The 21,744-nt window shown below is 38.5% G+C and overlaps 1 protein-coding gene across 1 annotated transcript; it reads left to right on the top strand.

The window, feature by feature from the left end:
• Positions 1-1,092: 1,092 nt before the first annotated feature.
• slc30a7 (solute carrier family 30 member 7) lies at positions 1,093-20,482 on the top strand. Its single transcript, XM_017478466.3, has 11 exons — positions 1,093-1,250; positions 1,748-1,849; positions 5,500-5,613; positions 7,018-7,105; positions 7,192-7,321; positions 8,034-8,234; positions 8,430-8,480; positions 9,665-9,800; positions 17,887-17,977; positions 18,154-18,303; positions 19,529-20,482. The coding sequence occupies exons 1-11, from the start codon at positions 1,171-1,173 to the stop codon at positions 19,574-19,576; spliced, it is 1,191 nt and encodes a 396-aa protein (XP_017333955.1). The 5' UTR covers positions 1,093-1,170; the 3' UTR covers positions 19,577-20,482.
• The last annotated feature ends 1,262 nt before the right edge of the window (positions 20,483-21,744 follow it).

Here is a 21,744-nt window from a genome sequence, read left to right as displayed (position 1 = left end):
AGAAAATATAAATTCTAGTTATTATTATTATAGTTGTTTTTTTTGTTTTGTTTTTTTTAAAGTAATTTATTTATAATTTGTAAGCTATTACAGTTGAGTGCAGATATTTATATCCCATGGCTCTTGGGGAAAACAAACTTTTGGTTAGGTGGAAGGGCATGTTTGCATAAAACAGGAAGGTATGTAAATGTGCAAATGGTGAGGGAACGAAGGAATGCACAAATGGCGAGGGGTTTTATCCATCCACATCTAAGTCAACAGAGAAACAAAGAAAAAAAGTGTCAACACAGGAACCTGGAAACAGGGAGGTGGGGCTGTGTAGGAGGGAAGAGTATTAACAAGAAACTTATCAGTAGTGTTTAGTACGGTAGGATGTAGTGCAGTAGAATGTAGTACAGTGGGATATAGTAATATAGTATGTATTATGGTAGAAAGCAGTAAAGGTAGTGTTTAGTATTGTAGAATGTAGTATAGTGGGATATAATAGTGCAGTATTTATTACGGTAGAAAGCAGTACAGGTAGTGTTTAGTATTGTATATAATAGTGCAGTATTTATTACGGTAGAAAGCAGTACAGGTAGTGTTTAGTATTGTATATAATAGTGCAGTATTTATTACGGTAGAAAGCAGTACAGGTAGTGTTTAGTATTGTATATAATAGTGCAGTATTTATTACGGTAGAAAGCAGTACAGGTAGTGTTTAGTATTGTATATAATAGTGCAGTATTTATTACGGTAGAAAGTAGTACAGGTAGTGTTTAGTATTGTATATAATAGTACAGTATTTATTACGGTAGAAAGCAGTACAGGTAGTGTTTAGTATTGTATATAATAGTGCAGTATTTATTACGGTAGAAAGTAGTACAGGTAGTGTTTAGTATTGTATATAATAGTGCAGTATTTATTACGGTAGAAAGCAGTACAGGTAGTGTTTAGTATTGTATATAATAGTGCAGTATTTATTACGGTAGAAAGTAGTACAGGTAGTGTTTAGTATTGTATATAATAGTGCAGTATTTATTACGGTAGAAAGCAGTACAGGTAGGTTGGAGTAGCTGTTGTAAAAGACCTCTCCACAGGCGGACGTCAGCGTGATGACGTCACCCCCTTTCCCCGTAATAACAGTTGAAGGAAACCGGAGTTGCAGGTGTCGGTGCTGGCTAAACTAAGATGTTACCCTTATCCATTAAAGATGACGAATACAAACCTGCAAAGTTTAATCTATTCCTCAAACTCTCTGGATGGTTCAGGTAATCTCTGTTCGTGGTGTCAATTTTATAACTGCTTTTCTGAATAGACCCGAGAAGCTAATTGGCTAAACAGTTAGCATGCTATTTCAGCCGGCTGTGAACTAACTGTAGTAAGTTTTAGTCAGGTGGTCAGCAATAATCAAAAACATTTGTCTAAGCTTAAAGAAGCGACCCGACATTATACATATTATACATAAGTGTATAGAAATAGAAATTGAATGAATGTGAGTCACAGTTCCTAGCTGAAACGGCTAAGTTAGAGAGCTATCTAACTTTCATGTGGTTAACGCTAGCTTTGCTAACTAGCTATGTACACAATTGGCTGTCGACTAAGATGACTAAATCAGAAGAGTGATTTATTTCTTATTGTTTATGCAAATGAGAAGTACTTTTATTCAGCTACGTTTGGCTAGATTAGCCGGTGTAAAGTTAAATGTTTAATTTTTAAATGAACTGACACTGCTTGGTTAACGCGACTGATTTCCCCCCCGCTTCAGATCAATTCTGGCTGACAAGACATCGCGGAATTTATTTTTCTTCCTGTGCCTGAATTTGTCCTTTGCCTTTGTGGAGTTAACGTACGGCATTTGGAGTAACAGGTAAGTGTGTGGGTGTGAATGTTTTGCTAAAGCTAACAGCTAGCAGCTTAGCTGAGTGGGAACCAAACAAACGTCACTGTGAGCTCAGATGTGCCACGTAGGTCTAAAGACTGCAGCTCACAGCTTCTCGTGCGGATTGTGACATGGACACTTCTTTTAATAACCACCTCTCTGCTTTAACCAAATCCTGACTGGACTGTCTGCTTGTTTAACTCTCTGTATGCTTATAAACAAATCTGAAAAGTGATAAGACGGCAGGGTTTGTGATGTTTTTGCTGGAGCCGGCTCATTACTAAACTGTGATAAGAGAGCAGCGAAATAAGACGTGTTTCCTCAAAACATGAGTGTAGCCAGCTCCTCTCAGGGGAAAGGACCTAGTGCTTGTGCAGAAACCTATCAGAAGTCACTCAATAACAGCACAAACTTATTTTTCATATTCACTCAAGTGTCATGATGATTCTTTTTGTGGGTCAAAATATGTTAGAGGAAGAAGAAAGATTTTCTGAAAACATAGACTGGAGTTTTATCAGAAAATATCATTTATTTCTTATAGAAAGATGTATTTGATCACCACAACTAACTATTTATGTACAGTAAATACATAAAAAGCCGTAGTGAAGAGTCAGGAAATGGACACAGGAAACTGTTACAGATAGTTTCAACTCACTGTTATTCATGTAAAGAGAACAAAGATGGTGATCAGTGATTGGTCAGTGGGAACATTGGTCATTAGTTGTTGGGAAATATGGTGATCAGCGATTGGTTGTCGGGAATGATGGTGATCAGCGATTGGTTGTCGGGAATGATGGTGATCAGCGATTGGTCGTTAAGCTTTACACACTGATGGTGAGTCAAGTGAACCTGTTCTCTCAGCTTGTATAACTTGCAGCTGTAATGTGAGCTGGAGAGAAGTAAAGTAGAATTCCTAAAGGGGTATAAAAAGTCACCAAATCTAGTGCATGTGGATTGCTCACTTCAAGTCAAGTCAAGTGGGTTTTTATTATCATTCCTCTAGATCAGGGGTGGGCAATCTTATCCGGAAAGGGCCGGTGTGGGTGCAGGTTTTCATTCCAACCGAGAAGGAGGCAAACCTGATTCCACCTGTTTAATCAGTTGGTCTTGGCTTTCAGTAGGTTCAGGTGTGGCTTCTGCTTGGTTGGAATGAAAACCTGCACCCACACCGGCCCTTTCCGGATAAGATTGCCCACCCCTGTTCTAGATAGTTTGTATACATTGGAAGAAATTGACGGTTCATCAGGACCAATTTACTTTTGTGTAATGTAACAGCACAAGTATAGCAGCTGTACTGGCAGCCTGGGACAGCCTGGGACAGATTGGCCCTTCCTGTGCTGCCTTGTCATCAGACCTTAAGGCAGAGTCTCTGGTTTTCAACATTGTGCACATTTCAGCAGTCATCCACGGTTTTCGGTTTGCATATTTGTTCTTGAAGGAGGTTACATCATCTATGTGTTTGCTGATTTAGCCAGTCACTGATGCTGTGTATTCCTCCAAGTCTGTACTGTTGTTGTATGTAGCAGCCTCTCTGAACATATTCCAGTCTGTGTGCTCAAAACAGTCCTGAAGTGCTTTGATTTCTCCCTCAGACCAGGTTCTCACCTGTTTCAGAAGCGGTTTGGCACATTTCAGAAGTGGTCTGTATTGTGGGATTAGTATAACAGAGATGTGGTCTGATTTGCAGAGGTGCGTGTGGGGTGCAGCCATGTAAGCACCATGGAAGTTGGTGTAAAGTGTTTGTGTCACGGGTTTCAAGGTGCTGGTGGAAATGTGGTAGCAGTGATTTTCAGATTTGCGTAGTTAAAATCTCCAACGACAGTGAAAAATCTATCGGGGTGCACTGTCTGTAAGTGACTGATAACCCCCTAGAGTTCACTTAGCGTTTCTTTAGCGTTAGTGCCGGGTGGAATGTACATCGTGACAGTGAGCACGGTAGTAAACTCTCTTGTCAGGAAAGTTCAGACTATAGATTTTCAGTTAGGGCTGCACAATGAATCGAATATTGTTCTAGATTACGATTTTGACTGCCCACCATTACATGAACATGATCGACTGCGATATTGACGTTTAAAGTTTGTCCTCCGCTCATAGAAAACTCCGCTGCAGATCAAATCAAGCCCTTCCTAAACTTACAGCCAGTCAGTGGCGCAGGCATGACAACATTTTGTAATTCCAAAACCCAGGAATGGAATTAGCATTTTAGCGCTCGCGCTGCCAGCTTCACTTTGGGTTTCAGAGTGCGCTGCAAGCTTCAGCGCTTGCGCAAGGGGAAATCATGACACTAACATGTTCTTAAATGGCACTATGGTCATTGTCAGGGACATTAAAAGTCATCACGCCGAACAGGAAAAGTCTTTGCAGATAAACTGGTTCAGGTATGCTGTGCACAATTCCCCAAAAATTGTGGATGAAGATTCATCCACAGAGTAAATCCGTATTATGGAAAATGTTTTTAAATCAAGTTTGGAAAAGTTGTTGGAAGCTTGTTGATGGTGACGTTGAAGTCGAGCGACAGTGGTTTAGTTCGTTTATAGCACACGGTTAGCTGTTTATTTCCGATTGTATTTTTAGGCTTCAAACTTCATAAAAGTTGTGTTCATTTGTGAAAATAATCTTGATAGACAAAATGTGTTAGTATTGTAAACTTTTGTTGATCATAGAGGTTGTTTTTTTTGCGATAATCCTAAAGCCTATATGAAAATGCTATTGGGTATTTGTCGAGGGAACCAGTGTGATGTTAACTTCCAGGTTCCGGTACAAAATGACATGCGCCGCTCTATTGGGTGATTTGTCTGCGTCTCTCCTCCTGTAAACATTGTTTTTGCCTTTTCTGCAGACGCCTGAATAGTTTATATTTTGTTGCATATTGTTATATTTGATTACATATTTTCATTTGGTTGATGGCATTTTTATTTTTACTTATCCTGTATTTTGGGTACAATTTTATTTATATTTTGCTTCTACGAGATGATGCACTTTAAGGACCAGTCTAATTTGATGCAAATGTATATTATGTACATGTAAATGTATATTAGCAGGAATGTAGCACAACATAGAGGTGAAAGCAGTGGTCTGTTTATTTAAATGTGAAAGTGCAATAAAAATATGTTGTCCCTAAAATCAATGAATAATCGTGAAAATTATCGTGATCTTAATATTGATCAAAATAATCATGATTACCATTTTGACCATAATCGTGCAGCCCTATTTTCAATAGGGTTTATTATCTTGTTGAAATCTCAAACTGAAGTGTAAACCTCCTGGCGGAGGCAACGTGTTTTGGGTTGAAATATGCTTTGACAATATGACTATTGTCAAGAGCTGTAAAATAGCTTGAAAGCATCACTGATCCACCTCCAGCATATTTCACAGTGTATTTGGGGACTCATTTTGTATTCAGTCCCTTTTTGTGCACTGTGGCTGATGTCTGATTTAACAGCAAATGTAACTGTCAGACTTGACAGAGAAATGAAAGCCCTACTCTTTGGTTTAACTCCTACTCTTCTAAGAGTTGATGTGAAAGGATTGGTTGGTTTTAAAATATGTCTAGGTTTTTTTGCTTTAATTAGAGAGATATTAATATGCAGATTAAACTCATTAGTATTTTGCTTCTGTCTGTCTCTCCTCCGTACCAGTTTAGGGCTGATATCAGATTCCTTTCACATGTTTTTCGACTGCACAGCACTCCTGGCAGGTCTTGCAGCATCGGTAATTTCACGGTGGAGGTCCAACGACTCCTTCTCATACGGGTAAGCGCTCACACACACACACACACACACACACACACACACACACACACACTGTAGTTTTTGTGCTTTAAACACTGATGGGACATGTGGTTGGCTATATTTTGTTCAAATTAATAGAACTATTTTTCATTCAGTGACATGTATATGGTCGGCTGTGTTATCTCGGTAACATGCATCATGATTGATAATGATAATAAATGCTCATGATATTTAAGTGTTTTATTACTTGTAGAGATAAGCTGTTTTTTTTTTGTTTTTTTTTACTGTACGATTCCTGCCATGTTTTTACGATTATTAATTGTTTGTGGTGCAAAAAAAATCTTGACCACATTCTAGAACAAGCTGTGTGATAACATAACATGTTCTTCATCTCAGATTATATGATGATCCTCTAAAGCTAAATGTATAATTAAAGAAAATGATTACGTTCTGGACATGTCATCAAGCAGTGCAATGTGGAAATTAGCTCCTGCAGAAAACAGGCTTTTGTAGAGAGAAACAAGCCCTCTTTATAAAAGTGGCAATGTTATACTTAAAGAAGACACATTTTAAACATGAAGAAGAGGATATTTCTGCTGCTGTTTGTGGCTCAGAAAAAGAGGAGCACATTTGAAAACCTGTTCTTCAAAGTGAGCTTGAGGTGATAAGGATTTTGTTCATTAACATGTGTGGAAGCTTCAGGAGTGTAAGTTAGTAATGTCATATTAATTAATGTCAGCATTTTAAATGATCACTTGCTCAAACATGAACATTTCAGCCGTACTTCTGTCAGTGAGCATCATAACAGCCGTCCCACAGTGAGATTGTAAAAAATAAGTTCGTACACTGCCTGAATTTTGTTGCACACACATGCAATCTCTTTTTTTTCTCTCTCTCTCTCTCTCTCTCTCTCTCTTTCTCTCTATTAATAATTATTTATTATAATTCAGTTAGAGTGGGCAGAAATCTAGATATAATGACCCGTATTTAAAATAATTAATGAAAATTAACCGTTATTTTTATCCTTTCATTCAAGTTTTGCAGTGCAAACATCAATGACCGCTTTAACTTGTCAATGCTGGCAAGTGACCATGGTATAAGGGATATAACCCACAATTTTAATGCACTCTTTACCTCCATGTCCTGCATTAAATTTGTGTAATGCACACTTAGCCATGGATTAGCCCTTACATGTCATGTAACATAGAAATGTCTTCATGTATTGTGAAATATTATGTTTTTGTCATATCACCCACCCCTTACTTAAAAACTAAATGTTTTTTGGGAATAGATGAAGCCCCCCCATTTGTCCTTGGGGTGTGTAAGGGCTGTGCAAGGGCTGTATGTAGAGTGCAGTATAAAAACATTATTGTGCAGTGGCCTAGTGTTGTAAAATTCTCCTGATCGCGTGCTTCTGCCTTGCAGTTATGTGAGAGCAGAAGTGCTGGCAGGTTTCGTCAACGGTCTCTTCCTCATCTTCACTGCTTTTTTTATCTTCTCAGAAGGAGTGGAGGTGAGTGCAGGACTTTTGATTTAACTCTCACAAAATGAACTGACTTGTTACTGATGTCTGATGTTTTTCTTCCCCTCGTACGTCAGAGAGCGTTAGAACCTCCAGATGTGCATCATGAACGCTTGCTGCCCGTGTCCATTGCAGGGCTCCTCGTCAACCTCGTCGGCATCTTTGTGTTCCAGCACGGAGGACATGGACACTCTCATGGTGAAGAAGGTACAGCTCTTTGGGTCTGGCATCTAAAAGAAATTTGATTGGTTTGAACGTGCAATTTTCTGACAGCAGCACTGACAGTATTGCAGCTGCAAATCAGTTTTATATTCATGTGCTCGTTCTAATGTTATCGTTTCTATAGCAACCACTTATTCACACGGGGCTTCACGTAAATGGATTAAAAGATGTAAAGCGTTTTCTCTGTGGAGATATTATTTAATCATTTTATTTAGTTTTTTAAAAATTTTTTTTTTAAACATTTATGGAAGGAGTCTCCAGTGTCTGTGATTTATAACAGTAAACAGTCAGAGGTAAAACTGTAACTTTAAATTTTCTGACATCTTCAGGACAACAGAATTTACACTTTGCAGTTTCATGGTACCATGACAAGTAGCACTTTTTGGTCTTATTAAATTCAAGAGAGAGAACAAAGAGCAGCTGTTTAGAGAGTGACTGTTTATAGCTGCTATAGCATAAGCCTTAACAGGAACTAACAGGTTTCACAGATGTTCTGCAGTGTAAAATGTAAATGTAGGAAATATAGTTCATTCATAAATAAATAAATCTAATTGTTGGGAAGTTGCTGTGGTATAAGAGAGATAAAACACTTTGGAATTTGCTGTTTTAGGAAAAATGTCTGCTTCATCACAATCATGTTATCGTTGATTATTTTCCTATAACAGCATCCAAATTGGTTGGATTTGTCTCCGTGTAGGTCATGGGCACAGCCACTCTCTTTTTAACGGCAGTGTGGGACACGGACACGGCCACGGGGGACACGAACATAGCCATGGGGGACACGGGCACAGCCATGATTCTAAACACGGGCACAGTCATGGGCATGGTCATGATCATGGTCATGATCATGGACACGATCATGGACATGGCCATTCACATGAGGAGCCTCACTGCCACGGTAAGATCCGGAGCTGCTTTTTCTTACTTTGCATGACAGTGTCACTTGTTTTATTCTATATTAATATATAATCACAGTAATCTGTTTTTGTTCATGTTGTGCAGTCCAACTGTGTCTTTTTTGAATATTAGGACTTGCATAGTGTAATTGATGCTTTTATTTATTTATTTTTTTTATGTTTGTTTTGTTTTGTAGATGATCACTTTCACAGGCCAGAAAAGGGCTCCAGCAAACAGATCTTACAAGGTAAAATTTGCTTTTAGTTTTCTGACCACCAGATGGTGTGAGAGTCCTATCTGTAATGTGTTACTGTACCGTTCTGTGTGCCGCCTTTTTTTCCCCCCCTGTCTGAAAATATTTGCGTTTCTAACGGTCGTGTCTAGGACAATGGCATTGCTTGTTTTGTTAATGCATGAAAAACATGGGGCCCCATGAAAAGTAATGCATCGTCATGTGACACCTTCATTATCGGCAGACGTGATTAGTTGATGGAGTTTTATTTGCGGCAAGGTGATGGGTCAGACCAGCCCAGAGGCTGACCTTTGACCCCCAGGACTAACCGGGTTAACGCTTACATCTTGGAGAGAGCAGGAGCGCTGTCGCTTTAAAGCTCTTTGTGTGAGCCTGTGTGGGAAAAATGAGCAAAGAAGAGAAAGTGAGTGTGTCCCTTTTACCTTGGCACACACACACACACACACACACACACACACACCCCTCATACACAGAATGGGTCCTGTGGGAGGCCCCACTCAGGGTAAATACAGAGAGGGAGGAGGTGATGGTGCAAAAGGTTACCCTGTTTTTGGGCCCTGAGACCTTTTCACCTTTTCACATCTCTGCCCCATGATGGATCGACTCTCAAATCCTCTCCATGATTCTTTGTGGGTGTCACTGCTTTTTAAGGGCTTTAGCATTCCTGGTTGTGCTCTCACTGTACTTGGATGAGCTTTCCACTTAATTTAGGGTTGTGTGGTTGCGTGTTCTGGGAACCTGAAAGCAGCCTCAGTCATGACGTGTTCAGCTCAAGGGAAACTTTTTTAAAAGAGAGCTTATTGTACCATCACACTTAGCTCGTTCTTTCACCACACACTTCTACCGTTTATTTGCCGTGTGCGCTGGTGCACGTGGATCTCTTCCTGCCTGCAAGGTGTCTGAATGCCTGCCATTTTTGGTATTGCTGATGCAAACCCTTCGCCTGACTTTGTCTGACCCGGTCTATTTCTAGAAATTAAAATCCTGACCCTTGGCTTTTATTCTGCGTCACAGTTCACTGAACAAACATCCACTCGACTGCAGCCTCGGCCAAAAATAACTACCATTTTGTATGAGAACTGGTTTGAATTTAACACCGTCTTTAGGAGTACACGAGTGGTGTGTGTGTGTGTGAGAGATGCGAGTAATGTGAAACAGCTGTGTTTAACGTCCCACAGGAGTTTTTCTCCACATCGTCGCCGATACATTGGGAAGCATCGGCGTCATCATCTCAGCCTTCCTGATGCAGAAGTATGACTTGATGATCGCTGATCCGATCTGCTCCATGCTCATCGCCCTTCTCATAGGCATCAGGTGGGAGCGCACACGCATACACACGCAGAAAAACGTATACGAGCACACTCGCAGAAACACGTATACGTACACACGTACAAACCCATAAACACACAGATTCAGATGCTCCCCACTACATATCGTACCACCCAGAAACACATTATTTTCTTACAACAAAAGCTAATCATGCTAAAGAATTCACATATTTTAACTTTAACTTGCATCTTTTAATTGGCTCATTTTGATTTAGAAAATTAGTTTATATTTAGTGTTTTTAAAAAAAAAACTTTTAATCCGGATTTTAATTCAGAGATATGCAATAAAGATACATAAATCTATTAATTTATAAAATAGTTGGCTGAGTAATTGTGATAAATAATTTTGATTTCATGCTTGAGTAAAATTGTTTTATTATCAGACAGTTGCGATATGTGAATTTTTATTATTTTGTTTAAGTTTAAACTTCAAGTTATTTCATTTTTTTAGGTCATGCAACTTTTGGGGTCTTTTTCACTTCCATACATCTGTCCGTATACTCGGTGCTCAGTAATTCTCAACTTTAGAGCTGTGTGTGCCTGTGTGCCTGAGGGTTGCAGTGAAGTGGCTTCAGTCTGCTGTGTTTTAGGTGTTGCTGTGGGTTTTGGGTGGAGTTGACTGAGGACGACTCACTCACGCACGCACGCAAGCGCACGCACGCACGCACGCACGCACACAGACACACACAGCTAAATGAGTATTGTACACAGGGTGGAGACCAGAGATTCCCACGTGTGGTAAAGCCAACAGCTGTCTCGTGTACTACTACTCATTTAGCTACAACTGCTGACGGAGACCAAATATCTGCTGGACTTCTGACTCCATAGTTTCACAGTATTGCACATTTCAGTAGCACCATAACTCTGTTAACTGTAAGTTTGTCTTCGTTTACAAGAAAAAATGATCGTGCTTAATATTAATATTGATATTAATATTGTTAATGTTGCAGGTTCATTTAAAGCAGGTGAAGCTAATTGGAATTAAACATGACTGACTTGGTAATTCTCTGAATACTAACCAATGTAAAAATATTATTTACTAATCAGTGCAGTAGCTAATAACAACCTGCATGAATAAATAAAATAAGCATTACCTTACCGAGCGTCAAAATTAAACCAATATGTCTGCCATATTTCTATACAAATGGCCCAAAATTCACAAACGAAATGTTTTTATTTAAAGAGCCACCATTTCATATGACCTCCACAAACCTTGCACTAGGTACAGGGTGGCATATCTCTGCTTTTCATCATTTTTTAATCGTTATTAAATGAAAATATTCTTGGAAATGGGTAATATAATGACGTAATGAATTTTTACTCACTGCAGCACTGCGTCTCAGTCTTGTAATAGATTCTGATAATTATATTTTCTGAACTTTATGGAATAAAACAAACCCAAAAACTAAAGTAAATTCAATAAGAATATTATTAGGTGACTAATGTTTTCAACTATAACAAACAGTTCCCTGATTTAGTTGTTTTGAAACATGCTTTGTCACATTAGATATAAAGTTTGCTAGAAAGTTCCACAGGGTGATTGAGACTGATCATGAACTCGTGTTATGATGTAGCTGAGGTGGAGGAACTGTACAAGTTCAGGAGTTGAATAAAATTATGATCAGTGCTCCTTGTTATATTTTGTGATTTATGTCATTTTCCAGCAGCCCTGATGTTCCGGTGTTTCTGGTGTCATTATTTCATTTAACATTAAAAAATTCCTTCTTGTTTAGGCTACAGCCACTTCCTGTTCAAATCCAAATACAGATATTTGGAGCATTACACAGATTGTAGCATTACATGAGAATTTACTTTTAACACGGTTGTGATGAAGCAGAAAAAGGGGCCTCAATTGTTAAATGCACAATTCGCAGCAAACGCCCTCCTGCATCTCTCTTCTTCACCGTCTCCCCATGTTTGAGGCCTCTTTTCTTCTCTTCTCTGGACTTCAGCCATGATCTGTGACTGTTACTTTAAAAATGTGAGAACAAAGACATCTTTTTAACATGGATTTTCCCTGATCCTTCCTTGATCTCAAGAGACGGGGGCTCTGTGTCACTCAGCTTCATTTTTTTTCTCCCTTTTCCTTTCTGAAGTTCCTCTCTTTCAGTCGCAATGTGGTATGCGGTAAACGCAAAGAAATGAACAGATTAGTAGTCTGACAATAAACACAAAACCTCCTGCCCATCCTGCTTGTCCTGTTCGTGTTTTAAACGCTAGGGAGGAAGGGAGGGAGAGATTGAGAGATTTCAATTTCGATTTCAATACAGAGAGAGACGGGGTCCAGGCATGGACAAGTTCACAAAGCTATTACACAACCTGAGCTGGCAATTAAAACTTGCCTCTATAATAAAAAACAGGTGCAAGGTTCCTTAATGAGACGTAGTAAAACGAGACCCGTGTGTTTAAAAAATGTTGTCAGGCTGGAATACGTTCTTTTAAAAAAAATTCATGTTGAGGGTTAAGTATTAATATGTATTGTGATGTATCTTTTTAAATATGTTTCTAGTAACTAAAGCCTAATATAATATTTTCCAGACTATATGGCAACATTTTCGATTCTTTACTAGTTTAGTTTAAGCTCATTCATTTTTGTTCATTTAGAGCTCTGCTACTTCACGAGATTTAGGATTTTGCTAATCGTTATCCGAATCCTTATATACAGTCATTATACATCAGCATTTAATGCTGAAAACCTTGTAATATGTTTAAGCCAAAGCTTTAGATTGTCGGATTACTGATGCTTATTTTTGCTAGCATGACTACAGGATTTAAAATGTCTTTAGCACTAATCAACAATATTATTTTACCACTTGGGGCAACAGAAGACTGCAGTGTCACTCCTACTAAAAACATTAACAAATGGATATCGAGGCCTGCTAGAGGCATGAATATACATCTTGTAGTTTGTAACTGTTTCTTCCTTCCTGTAGTGTCTTTAAAAACGGCGGAAAATGACATTTCTAACTATTAAATATGTTAAAGCAATAAGCGCTGCTTTGAGTCTTGCCTAAGAAACACCCTTACCTCTGATAAAATCACTGTTATGCACGTTGCACATTGCTTTTATTAAACGGCGACAAAAACTATTATTAAAATCCAGTGTTCAATGAATACGTTAATTTATTAATGATTCTTCCACCATGCAGCATAATCTGTTAACAGTAAGCTGTGGAAAAGGAAAACAATTGTAGAGGGCATAGCTAGGTATTCTACAGATCAAATATCTGTATGTTTATTCTGTAATAATTTGAATATTAGATGCCATTGAGCTCCTATGTGACTCTCAGCAAATCAGTTTTATACAGAAGTGCTTGGAGCTATCTAATCATAGAGGTATCTAATCAGGAGTCGGCATACAGGAGGATATAATCGTTTCTAAAAATCTGGGAAAAAGTTAAAATTCTTAGCCGAGTGTTTGAGTCCTCAGACTCGGTGTCCTCATATGTCTCCTTGCGTTTGCTTGTTTTGCGTTTGGCTGATTCGTCCTCTGGCATCTTCTGTCATTTGTTCAGTGAGGTCATGCACTGTAACAGCTCTGCGGGAATGCCTGTGGTTTGTAGTTGGACTGTAACATGGACGCTCTGGTGATCGAAGAGCTGAAGTGTGCGTTTTCCAGCTCCAGGAGATCAGTAGACTCAAGAGAAGACTTCATTTTTTTTGTTTTAAGACCTTAACCATAATCAACTCGAGTCTCGCATCAAAAACTAGATTCAAATGGTCTTGAGGGAGTATATAGGTTGTCTATATAGCAGAAGCTTTGTATGTGTTACCTGGCCGCACACAGAAAGCTCCTGCTGTTATGGCCCTGATCTTTCCAAAATGCTGCTTAATCGCTTTAAGCCCTTGCCCAGATCCTGACAACTGGCCTGAAGGAGGAATATGAAAATAAATTCACATTTGTGCTAAGCCAAAACCATGAGGATGGATTTATTCGGCTGTGATCAGAGGTGAGGTATTTAGCAGTGGCTCTGTGAAGTTAGTGTGTGAGCGTGTAAAGGGTTTTTTTTTTTTTTTTTTTTAACCCCAATGCTTAACAAGGGTTGCTTTGAGGTGGCAAAAGGCTGAAATGAATGAATTATTTAGCTCACAAGTTTAAGAACCTGTTGCAAAGAATACATCTCTTTCAGCTGAGCTTTACACACAAACATGCTCAATGTTTACAGCAGGCTCTTATCCAGACCCTCCCAAAGCTCTTGCTATGTTTGTTGTGGGAAGTGTTCATGGTCAGACGAGATAGGCACACGCCACACACCGCTCGATGCCAGCAGCAGCTCCGGTTTCTCTAATGACAGGCTCCCCAGCTGGATCTTTTGAAATGTCTCGGCTTCCAGATCAGTTGGCTTTAGCTAATGACCATATTCCAGGCTGTACTTGTAATATCCAGCTCTTCCTCTTTAACAAGGCAAGGCCTCCATCTCAGAGGTTTCACAGAAGGGGTCTTTATTTTTAGTCTCTCAATATATTTGGTCATTTTTGGAGAGTCGACTAAAAACCCGAGACCACAGCTTTGGAGCAGTGAACCCTCAGCTTTGATTTCTATCAATCAGTATGACAGTAATTTAGCCTTTCAGCCAAACCATGATAAATGGCACCAAAATACTGAAATGTTAAATTCAAACATGCCAAATTTCTACTGTATTCGAAGTCTAAAGCTGCAGCTACACCATGCTTTCTCTTTGCTATTTCTTAAAACTTGTGTTGCGTTCATGGGTCATATTGACTTTGGGCAGCTGAGAACGGAAACTGGTTTATTTGGTTTAAAAAGGGAAAAAAAGTGTTTTTTTTTATTTTTTTTTTTATAAAACAACACAACATAATATTTTGAGGGAAATCAAGTTGCATTGTACTGAGAATAAAAGTAATATTTCAACGATAACAAACCAATTTGCAAGGAAAAAAGTACTATTTTGAGAATAATTACAGAATATTTCAAGCAAAAAAGAAAAAACATTCAGAGGTGATCTTTCATAGGGAGGTAAATTAAATTAGTTTCATGTAGTGACAGAACTGTCACTAGTTCCAGTCTAAACTGTGTGTGCGTGTGTTTTGTCTGTTCATTAGTTAGTCTGTGTGAGTGCAATCTTCGGGGAGTAACATGCAGTAAATGTATGATGCTTAACAGTGAATCATCTACAAGTACAGGAAATTTGGAACAATACTGTGATGTCAGAACTCGGAGGTCCCCTCGTGCAGTGCTTTCCTGTTTTCATTTTTAAAACCCAAACAAGAGTGGAGCTCATGTAAAGTGCTGAACTTCAGCGTTGAATATTAAGAATTCAGATTCAGTCAGTCATGGGTAATTGTGGTGTGAGTAAAGAGTAAATTACTTGGTGTCATGCTGTTCTAGGAAAATAACCAGCGATGGGGTAGGGTGGTGACGCGGAGGTACTGTTATTACTGCGAAGGTGATAATTCCCTATAACAGCTTGTCCTGAAGTGTTTATACCACAGTAGTTTGTCAGCGATTTTACTATTTTATTTATTAAACAACGAGATATACTTTTTATCCATTTATAGTTACGTTTAATGTTCTATTATGGAACGGCCACAAAACAAATTAGTTCCTGTTCTCACTTGTTATAGCGGCTATAAACGGATGTTCCCGCACTCTCTTTTCTTTTCTCACACGCTTCTAATGTGGTCTCCGATAAGCTCAATGTCATCAAGACTTAGTTACAGCTTTTCATCTGATTGTTACAATGCACTGACACTGGAGACTCCTTCCATGAACATCTCCTTGCACAAAACTTCTCCATATCAACAATTACACGTTTTTAATCCATGTCTGTGGAGTGTCTGCCATACATGTTGCTGTTACTATAGAAACAGTAACCTATTAGAATAAACCTATGATTGGCAGCTGCACTACTGTCAGAGGTGCTGTTATAGAAGATTAATCAATACCTTCTGACCAGTCAGATTTGAGGCTTCATCAGCAGAAGTGGAAAATACATTCTATACCTCTACAAAACTCTATAGTGAGCAAGAGATAAAGGGTTCAACACTAAAAACTTTGTTTGAGTTGGTGTGTGTGTGTGTGTGTGTGTGTGTGTGTGTGTGTGTGTGTGTGTGTGTGTGTGTGTGTGTGTGTGTGTGTATTCTGATATTAACATCATGGTGCACATTTATTGATAAAGTAACTGAACATTACAATTTCTTGTTTATTTTTTGTACATGTAAACCTTTTATTCTATGGCTCCACATATTTGTTAGCAAAACAAAATATTGTGAAGCGTAATATCTTTAAAGTATCCAGATACATTTTTTCCTAATCGCCCACCCTCTTTAACCTGAACAGAGTCCTAAAACGGAATGCATGCTTGTGCAAAAATTGTAGCACATCACTAATGTTATTGCACCACAGAGAGCTTACTAGGAAGAACTGCTGAGCTCATGGAGTCTGATAGATTATATAGGAACTCTGCATGACCACTAACGACTGCAGTCGTTCAGCGTGTGTGTGGAGTCTTTGAGGAAGTACTGAACTAAGTGTGATATTGAGAAATCACAGATGATGACATAATTTGGGTTTAATGAGTTGTAAATATTTTTGTTTACTGCTGATTTGTCTGAAGACATTGTGCAATTTGACTGCAGTAGTGATGATGATGATGTAGATTCTGGTGCTAGGTGACTGCTTAACCTAAAAGCAAAAGCAAGCCTGTGTTGAAGAAGTTATGACTGGGGTTTAAGGGAAAAGGGGTACAACAGATTAGATGAAGAGAGAGAAAAGTAGGCCAAGCCCAGAAACCCTCTAATGGCTTCCATATGCGTCCGTGGTCAAGGATTGAGGGTTTGGGAAGGGGAGAGGAATGAAGATCATGCTACAGTAGATGATCTTCCCTCTCTGAGCTCTGTGGATGAGAGTTTAGTGTGGTTAGCATAGCACTGCCACGCCAGCTGTGAGGTCACACGCTAGCTATGTTAGCCATATTATGAGCAGCCGCGTGGTCTGTCATTGGTTTCAGTCAGCGGTCATCTGGTTCTTGCAACACGGTGATAGTCAATGTATGGATGTTTTGACTGTTTACTATTTTTGGCCTTGTACACTACACTATACTTAAGTCATAGCAGCTATAAACAGTCATTCCTTCACCAAGAAACACACCTCGTCATGTTACCTAGAAACCAAAAAGAGTAAAAATCTTCTGTCCTGAAGATGTCAGAAAACTTCTTGCAGCTTTACCTCTGACTGTTACGAAGTGCTGACACTGGGCTCTCCTTTCCATAAATATTCAAATAAACTTCTCCTTACAGAAGATTTCACCATATCAACAGTTACATGTTTGTTTTTGTTTTTTTATCCATTTGTGTGGCTTATCCACTGTACAAATCTCTGTGAGTGAGCTGTTTCAATACAAATAACGTATTACAACAAGCGCATTAATATAAACCGAGATTTCTGTCAGAGCTGCTGGTATAGAACATGAATCAGCATCTTCAGGCCAATCAATATCCAGTATTCAGCAGTGCTGTGGTGCAAGTCATACTAATGTGCTGTCTGAATTTTATAAAAAAGAAAACAAACAAAAAAAAATACAAGTTCCTGACCTAAAGACATTCACCTTATGAACAAAAGTTTGTGGACACCTGACCATCATGCTCGTATGTGCGTATTGAATGTCCCATTACAGATTTAGTCTCCTCTCTGCTGTTATAATAACCGCAACTCTTCTGGGAAGACTTTCCACTAGATTTTGGAGCATGGCCCTGGGGATTTTGCCCATTCAGCCACAAGAGTATTAGTGAGGTTAGGTGCTGATCTCTTTCACAGTGTTCCTTTGTAGATGTGAAATAGGACCGTCCAATGAGCACATGAAGTAAGAATAAAACGTAAATAGCAACTGGCATCTTATTAGATGTTCTTATTTTGTCTGTTGTGTATTTGTCATAATTTTTTTAGTTTACTTTTTTAAATACAAAATTGTAGGCTTTTTCCAGTTTTGTTGGACTATATCTCTTGCCTAAATTCAGCTTCCCATATAGTAAGAAAATGAAATATCATGACGTGTGTGCATCTTGAAATGCGATAGTAAGTGGAAAATAAACAGGAATCTTTTCCTCCACAGTGTGGTTCCTCTGCTGAGGGAATCCATTGGGATCCTGATGCAGCGGACTCCACCTGCCCTCGATCAAACCCTTCCTGAGTGCTACCAGAGAGTGAGTGCTGCTTCTTTTCACTTCTTAAAAGAAACCGCCATTTTAAGAAAATGCTGACTAGGCTGGTAGGCTTTAAATCCCACCATGACCAGAACAGCTGCCTGCTTCCATTTCAGTGCTGGTCTTTCTGGTTCCCCTTAATCGTTAGCTGTGGGTTCTTGTGGTTCTCTTTGCAGGTGCAGCAGCTGCAGGGTGTGTATAACTTGCAGGAGCCGCACTTCTGGACATTGTGCACTGATGTCTACATCGGCACGCTGAAACTCCTCGTGGCTCCGGACGCCGATTCCCGATGGATTCTCAGCCAGACGCACAACATCTTCACACAGGTGAGGGAGAACATGATGATGAGAGTCACTGAGTACTGAGTACTGTACAGAAATGAAAAGTGAAATGTACTAATCGTTCATTTTTTTAAAATGTGTGTGTATATGTATATGTGTATATATATGTATATATATATATATATATATATGTGTGTGTGTGTGTGTGTATATATATATATATATATATATATATATATATATATATATATATATATATATATGTGTGTGTGTGTGTGTGTGTGTATATGTATATATATATATATATATATATATATATATATATATATATATATATATATATATATATATATATATATATATATATATATATATATATAATCTCTTATAGATAGATTGAGAGAGAGATGCATATAGATATATCTCATTTGATACGATATTTGTTAGGGTTCATATGTTTTCACATTGTCATGGTGTACACAGGATCAGATTCAGTGTTGCACTAGTATACAATATCACATTTTCATGGTATCAGTATTAATCACCCATTTAAAAACATACAAACCAGCAGTAAAAAATGAAAGGAAAAAGCCTTTATACTAACTTTATATAAATCTCTTCGCACATCCTTGTGTATGTAGAATAAAAACCATAAGAAAACAAAACTCCCCTCATCAAACCAAATCCCCTAATTTGTTGTTCTTTCTTTAGAATGACTTTCCATAAAATCATGCAGACTGTCAGTTTTTATCACGTTGTTGTTCTGAGCAGAAAGTAAGCACATCTGTGAGGAAACGCAGCGCACTAAGCCAAAATGAAAACTAACTAGTGCAGCAGTGTGCAAAACTAAAATGTGCTTTGATTTTACTTGTGGTCAGTGAATGCATATTCTTCTGTGTTTGACCTCCATCATATCTGATAAAGCGCTAACGGATTAAAAACAGCCAGAAAGTGCAGTCAGTGCAGTGGTGTCCCTGTGCTGAGAAACTGAGGTGCTGTAGTGTGATTCAGGATGAGTTCAGAAGGACAGATGTAAAAGTGATGAGAACCCCTGGAGTAAGGAACGTGATATGCATTTTTATCAGGATTTCGAATCCTAACGGTGAGGTCCAAACATGCACCATGACTAACAGTGATGGTCTGAGAGACGATCCTAATGTCTAATACATAGCAATCCTAAATTAGATGTATGTGATTTTAAAAATATACTATACTATTCTATAAAATATAGGCAGGTACACACTTTTTGACACTGTGTTTGTGTCTCCAGGCGGGAGTAAGGCAGCTGTACGTTCAGATCGATGTGGCGGCCATGTAGGAGTTAAACTGATTCAGGAGTCCTGGGACCAATGCCCTCCGTGCTGCTACATGAAGCTCATCACCAAACCCTGCCTCCTTTTAATGCCCCATCTCTTAATTTCTTTGGGTTTCCCGATGCCGTCATCACTCAGTTGGACCAATCTGGAACGGCCACAGTGCAGTACAGTACGGTACATTGACTCTTTCTAGGAAAACCAAACAACATGAAGACTACACTGTGGCCCCTGGTAAACAGCTGTCCATGTTAGCTTTTTTTTTTTTTTTTTTTTTTTTTAAAATATCCCTGAAAGACTTTTGTCTGTATTTGGTGTCTCGTTCTCATTACGGTCAGAATGAGGTTTTAATGTTATGTTTGTGTAAGAAGGAAAAGCCTCTAACAGTATGTGAAGTGAATCATCGCTAGTATTTTCTCTATGGTCTGATGTCTTTGCAGCTGCAGACGTCGGTCACTCGTGTTGTCCCGCACTTCAATTCAGCATCATGCTTTGATCTCTTAAGTGCCTTCCCCCCCAGTGCATCTCTCGGACAATATCCCACACCTCTCCTTCATTCAATATCTGGAAAATCATGGGTTATTCCTGTAGGTTCATTCTAGTTTTAACATTCCTTTGCCTTTTTTTACTGCATGGTGTTCTCTAATTGTTTGAATCACTGATTGTTTCTCAGATCTCCACTCTAGTAAAACTGGATGAAACACCAGCTTTATTCAGCCATAAATGGATCTGATGAGCCACTTAAATGTGAGAAGTCCATAATTTAATTGCCCATATGGATTTTTTTTAAAAAGAAAAAAAAAAACTCTGTGCCACAGGCCAGTACATTTGTGCAATTCAATAAATTATATTGCCATTTAATTTGTACTTTTTTTTTTGCATTTGATTGAATAAAATCACGAATAATCATACACTGGTAAATGATACATGCATTACTGATTTATCTAGATTGAAGTTTTTCCCACTTTCATATCTTAAGACACTTTATTGTGCAACTGAATAAGCAGGTGACAGCTTGAAACAAAACAAAAACATTTTTGTTTATCTTCAGTTTGTCCTGATTTAATTTGTTTGGCTTTATTCCCTAAAATATAATGTTTGTTATCAGATATCTAATGCAAGTAGAGACATCTGAAGAAGTGGGCAGAATTCTGTCAGGATCAGGTGGGACTGGTATTTCAAAACGGATTCACGCCTCTAATTTTTAATTGAAGTTTACAAAATGCTACAAAAAAATAAATAAATAAAATAATGTAATGCATATGGTACAGTGATTCAATCTGGCTAAACAGAGAGTAAATGTTAGGGTTGTCACGGTACCAAAATTTCAGTAGTCGGTACCAAGGAAAACACAAAAACATGCTAATTAAACAACACTATTTTATTAACAAAATTAAATATCAATATAAAATGCATTTTTTTTAAAATGCCATTCTGTATACTTAAAGCATATCATTATTAAAGCTACTAGAGTTATCCAGACAAGAGTAGAAATGTTTTTCTGACTGATATTAAAGACATAAACCGTGCTAGCCACACATCTATTATTTTCTAACACCATAAATTTCAGATATGTCGGTCATCAAACAGCCTCTGGTGTGTAAAATTAGTAAAACCCCATCATGTCCTCCCATTTATTTACCCTAATGAAATTTAATGCATTAAATGCTTAATAAGGACTCCTGACCGTATTAGTTTTAAACGCGCGTATGCTGACCATTAAATAAGCAAAAACGAGGATGTTTTCTTAGAATAATATACTGGAAATAAACTATGCTACAACATTTATAAAGCAACTGCTACCATCAGTTTAAACTCACCTGCTTGGACTGCTTGAATAAATACTGCGGGTAAGCAGCCGCTCTTCCTGAAAGCACGGTTAATCTATAAATATTCGGGGCGCGGCTTTTACACACTTAACAGTAACGGCACCGAAAGCGGAAAATGAGCGTCAGAGAGAAATACATGTATTTCGCCTACTATATAGTAGGTAAGTATGCGGTCGCAGCCATGGTAACCAGGGGAGCTGCTGCTGCTCTGGCTCCAATGTCTTCTTGCTGCACGGTGCACCCATGAAAAGTTCCCGACTGACCACCTGTCTTGTAGCGCGTCAGTACCGGGTTGACCCGGTTCTACCGGTATTTATGAACATTTGGTACAGTCAACTTTGTTT

Source organism: Ictalurus punctatus, chromosome 10 (genome assembly GCF_001660625.3).
Source record: "Ictalurus punctatus breed USDA103 chromosome 10, Coco_2.0, whole genome shotgun sequence".
Classification (NCBI taxonomy): Eukaryota; Metazoa; Chordata; class Actinopteri; order Siluriformes; family Ictaluridae; genus Ictalurus; species Ictalurus punctatus.
The sequence above is the reverse complement of the archived record's forward strand: the minus strand, read 5'-3'. Positions and strand labels throughout refer to the sequence as shown.

What these genes read in the sequence shown, in the direction of transcription:
- slc30a7 (XM_017478466.3), top strand. Translation starts at nt 1,171, where the DNA reads ATGTTACCCTTATCCATTAAAGATGACGAATACAAACCTGCAAAGTTT. An exon ending in AACGACTCCTTCTCATACGG is followed by an intron (nt 5,614 to 7,017) that starts GTAAGCGCTCAC and finishes TCTGCCTTGCAG; the next exon opens with TTATGTGAGAGCAGAAGTGC. An exon ending in ACACTCTCATGGTGAAGAAG is followed by an intron (nt 7,322 to 8,033) that starts GTACAGCTCTTT and finishes GTCTCCGTGTAG; the next exon opens with GTCATGGGCACAGCCACTCT.